Here is a 4,874-nt window from a genome sequence, read left to right as displayed (position 1 = left end):
CAAAGAGATACTTTTATTCTAATACCATTACAACATAATTCATAATAAGTAACACAAAAATGCCATCTAAGTGTTCAGTGAAGGAGGATCATAAGGAAAATGTGTCCTACATGTATAGCTGACTAAGAGCCAGCCTAAAAGGCAGGCAAACCCGGTGACAGACAGAGACATAACATAATTCAAAGGAATTACACTAAACAAAATAAAGCAGGCACAGAAATTTTATAACAATGCTGTGTGACTTCACATGGATGTATAATATACAATAATCAAAGCCATAGAAAAGGAAAAAATACTGGTCTCCAGGAGATGGCAGGTGAGAGAAAACAAGACTTACTGACTGACAACAAGAAAGAGATCAAATAAAATCCCTTAGGAATCTTGTATGGGAGATGGCTAGAAACACCACATTGTGCAAGTGAGAGTTTGCCTTGATGGTAGATCTTATGTGCTGTTATTATAGTACGTAGAGAAGTCAAGGAAAAAGGTGAGCACAGATCAAGAAGGATCTATTGGAGGTGCTGGGTAACTTTTGGCATTGATTTTGGTGTTTGAAAGGCGCTTCAGTACCAACCATGTGGTAATTACACAGTCGGATGGGATCTTCATAACAAGGGAGAAAGGAAGGAGCAGACGTGGAAGGAGCAGATTTGCAATATCTGAAGGTTCTGAATATGCAACGATCTTCAGTAACACACATCACAAAACTGGGAGGTCTCCATTGAATGGAAATGTGAAATCAAAGTAAATACACACTCCACAGGAAACATTTGTTATCAAAATAAAGATTTACTGCAGCTCTCTTCTGTCCACAAGTGTCAATGGAGGGCTTCTATTAAAATGGGCAGTATTACAAATAGTTTCCAAATCAAATGGCACTGATTTTCATAATGGTGACTCGTGTTCTTTTTTCCAAGTACAACCAGTTATGCACATTAAATTATTCAGATTTTTGAATGTCACTCATGCCATAGTAAAATAGCTCAATAGCTAACAATTATATTCCTGAGCTCTTGTATTTGTCTCATAATAATTTTGTTTTGCAGTGCTGAAGCTTGAAACCAAGACTTTCCATGGGCCCAGCCAGGGGATTATCATTCAGCAACGTCTCAAAGTGGTGGACAAAATTTTTACATTAAAACAAGATCTTTTTAAAAAATAATAATTGTAGATAACTGTTATAAATAATAATGAATTTTTGAAACAGTTATTTAAATAAAATAGTCATAAGATTGTACTTGTAGTATAAAATGCAAACCTGGATTTGACATACAGAAATAAATGACAGAAACACAAAACTGTAACATTAGGAAATAATAAAAGAATTAAAACTCACTTATTTATAGAGTAAATATATAGATATTTACAGAAATAAATTAAAATATATAATCAATTGAGACTGATAAATAAAAATATTCCACATAGAAAAACAGAAACTGGGATGTGGGAAAAGAGAAGGGAAAGAAGGAGAAATTTTGTATGTATGTATCTACAGGATAGTTAACATGGTTGTTCTTCTGTCTTCTATTTCTCTGCTGAAAGAAACTGTCAATGAGTCCTTGATTGATCAGTATTGCATTTCTATATCTGTTTTCATGAGAAGCCACTTTGAAGATATCAGTATGTAATATAACAACCATTGTTAATTCCCTACCACTTTGTTTGTAACTCCATACTGTCTGTACTGTTCTTTTGCTATGTTGTAAAATGTTGCCTGTCTGTTAATGTTTTCCTCCTTTTATTTTTAAAATAAAAAAAAAAACAGAAAAGAATGGACACCAAGAAAGAAAAGAGACAGATGGACAGGCATAAAGAAAAGCACTGTATAAGGAGGGGAAAAAATTCAATTGTAAAATAAAATTACATTAACCATAAATGCTAAAATTATTTCCTTTTAGAATTGCACTCAATTACTACTGTTCATAAAAATGTCTTTAGCTATCGTATTTACACCCACCTCTACAGTAAGATGGCTCCTCTTTGAGTTTTGGGCTCTGTGAAAGATGAGTGCGTGCGGTACTGAAGACATGAAAAGTAGACTGATTCACATGTCTGATGAAGTGAAATGTGTGCTCACTTCCTCCACAGGGGCCTGCACACAATCTGCTCACGAGTCATGAGAATGAAGGGACTAGCAACAGGGAAACAAGCATTGGTTAAGGCAGAGGTTTTAACCAGCCACCAAGCAGTTTTGTCATAAAGAGTAAACCAGACATACATGATAGAAGACAGGGCATAGACAGACACAAAGGTACAGACCAGGAGGAGGATGCTTTGAGAAGCTCTGGTCTCAGCGGAAGATCTTGATGAGATGTGTCTGTGAATGTGCTGAGTTTGCTGCTTGTGCCTGTACAGAATGAAAACCATGGAGCCACTGCTCCAGATCATAAGTTTCAAACACAAAATGTTGTGTGATAATGACAGTGCTGCAAAAATGGAGTTTTCAACTTTGGCAGAATTCATAGCTGAACAGTACTGAAAATCTATAGTGTTTGTGATGTTTTTGTTGTTCCTTTTGTCACTCACATGCATGGGAACTCTGATGTTTAGCAGCATGTGCAGGACCCAGCAAATGGCGGGACAGGGACCAATGCACTTTAGGGCTTTCACTTTCAGCTCTGCCCACCTGGAGCTCCTGGGGCTGATGGTGATGGCCTGGAAGACACTCAGCAGGCAGGTGGTGCTGAAAGACACACCCCTTCCTACTGCTTGAAGATAGAAAACCAGCTTGCATCCAATATTATTGAGGAAGTCTTCCATCCCAAGAGCTGCCATGGTCTCTGGGATTCCTCTGGAGAGAATATACAAGGAGTTGGCCACAGTCAGGTGCCTGAGAATCACATCTGTGACCCTGGACTGACATCCACTGAAGTAAAGGAAGATAAAACGACATAAGAGTGAGACATTTCCCAGGCTTCCAGTGACAACTGGGAAAAGGAAGAGGATTACAAATTTTAGATCCAAAGATGTCATTCTTCAATTGTGCAGGATTTATAACATTTCAACTGTAAGATTCTGTACAAAAATATAAGTTGTAAGGAATAGATTTCATATAAAATGTATTAAAAATTTTGCACATTTATATTTCTTAAAATTTTCTTTCCACTATATATTTTATGTTCTTAACAGTCTTTGAAACTTAAAGGCTCCTATTCATTAGATAGCATTTTAAATGTATGGATAACAGTGATTTTGGACTTAGCAATTCTAATGTATTTAGGGCTACAAAATGATATGTTAAAACCTAGTAATATCTGACTTTAAGAAAAAGCATGTTTAATAAAGAGAAGGTATACAACTCATCTAAATGCCAAGAAGATATTTGGATGTGTCGCCAAGGCTTCATTGATATTGTGCTTATTTCTGTCCTGTGTTATCAAAGAATCAGAGTGTTGGTGTCTTTAAATCCGTATATATAATTTGTCATATTTGAAATATCCTTATGCAAATGTTGGACTGTGCTCTTCCCTATTTTGTCTGAATGTATTATTTATAACACAGAATCACTCCTAAGAGAATATTCACAAGCCCTTAAAATTAATGATGGACTAAGTAATCTCTTATAACCTATTTGGTTTAATAAACATGGATCAATGCTATGATAGCACAGAAATTTTGCCAATAATACTTAAGAGAAATTATATATAATATTGTTATTCTCTAAAGTAATACTGTAGATATGAAGTCGTAGAAAGTGAATTAACGCTCATTAGGTAACTTTCTATTTTTTTCTGAATTTAGAAAATGGAGTATTCAAATGTCTTTGGAAAATTATGATGATGTGCGATCTATATGACAAAAGAAATATTGAGTCTTCACAGCACACGCATGGTGATGGCCCATAATGACATGGACTCACCAAATGCATTACAGTTTTTATACCTGACAAAGGTAGCGAGACACATGTGAATCAGAAACAACTTGCCCTTCTTAATTTCTCTGCAGTTTAACTCACTCAACTATGATGTTAACCTTTTTTGTTATTTTGGTTTTTTAATTTTAAAAATAAAAGGAGGAAAACACTAACAGACAATCTTTTACAAAATAGCAAAAGAACAGTACAGACAATACAGAGTTACAAGCAAAGTGGTAGGAAATTAACAATGCTTGTTGTATTACGTATTGATATCTTCCCAAACGACAAAAACATTGACCAACATGGTCAACAGACTACAAATATTTTCAGAAAGATTTTGATATCTCCATTCATTACCACAACCGCAGTGAAAGAAAACTCATTATAAAACAGAAATTGTCATCTGAACACATTCCTTATGCAGGAAAATGCTGGTTCAGCTTTCTCCAGCACACTCATTCTCACAAATGAGGACTTCTACTGAAGCAGTGATGCAAGTGATGTCAGTGTCTCTGTGATTTCTACACTGTGCTCTGAACAGCAGGCTGATTTCTGGATTAGAATCAGCGATCTTCTAAATGACATGACATTACTGCTTGGAGCAACTGTCACAACCGTCTTTGCTGCTGATTATATGAATGCACAGGGGGAGCAGTTAGAGGCTGCTGAGGGGCCTCAGAGCTCCGGTCTCGGTCCACAGCTCAGTCTGGGCCTCGGGAACCATCCCCCCTCCCTGTGTGTCTCTGTCACCCCAGATGAATCACTTTTCCAGCCAGGACAACTCGCAGACACAGACCCTGAATCAACTTGTTCTCTCACAGCCTCTATTTCACGGACTAGAGCAGCAAGTAAATACTCACCAGCACCTACCAGCTTCACAAGCAGCAGTCTGAGGTGAGTCATGAAATCTCCTTCTTCCGGCAAAGGGAGGTGGCCAGGCCCCAAGATATGGGTCATGGTTGTGTGATCTCAACTCCCCCTGAAACACAATTACCACTTCACTTGTAATCGTCATGAC

General features: G+C 37.0%; 1 protein-coding gene across 1 annotated transcript; it reads right to left on the bottom strand.

The window, feature by feature from the left end:
* Nucleotides 1–2,073: 2,073 nt before the first annotated feature.
* LOC102007488 (vomeronasal type-1 receptor 2-like) lies at nucleotides 2,074–2,973 on the bottom strand. Its single transcript, XM_005414837.1, has one exon. The coding sequence runs from the start codon at nucleotides 2,971–2,973 to the stop codon at nucleotides 2,074–2,076; it is 900 nt and encodes a 299-aa protein (XP_005414894.1).
* Nucleotides 2,974–4,874: the final 1,901 nt, after the last annotated feature.

This window comes from Chinchilla lanigera, unplaced genomic scaffold (assembly GCF_000276665.1).
Source record: "Chinchilla lanigera isolate Chin_1 unplaced genomic scaffold, ChiLan1.0 scaffold00202, whole genome shotgun sequence".
Classification (NCBI taxonomy): domain Eukaryota; kingdom Metazoa; phylum Chordata; class Mammalia; order Rodentia; family Chinchillidae; genus Chinchilla; species Chinchilla lanigera.
This window is presented reverse-complemented; position numbering and strand designations above follow the sequence as displayed.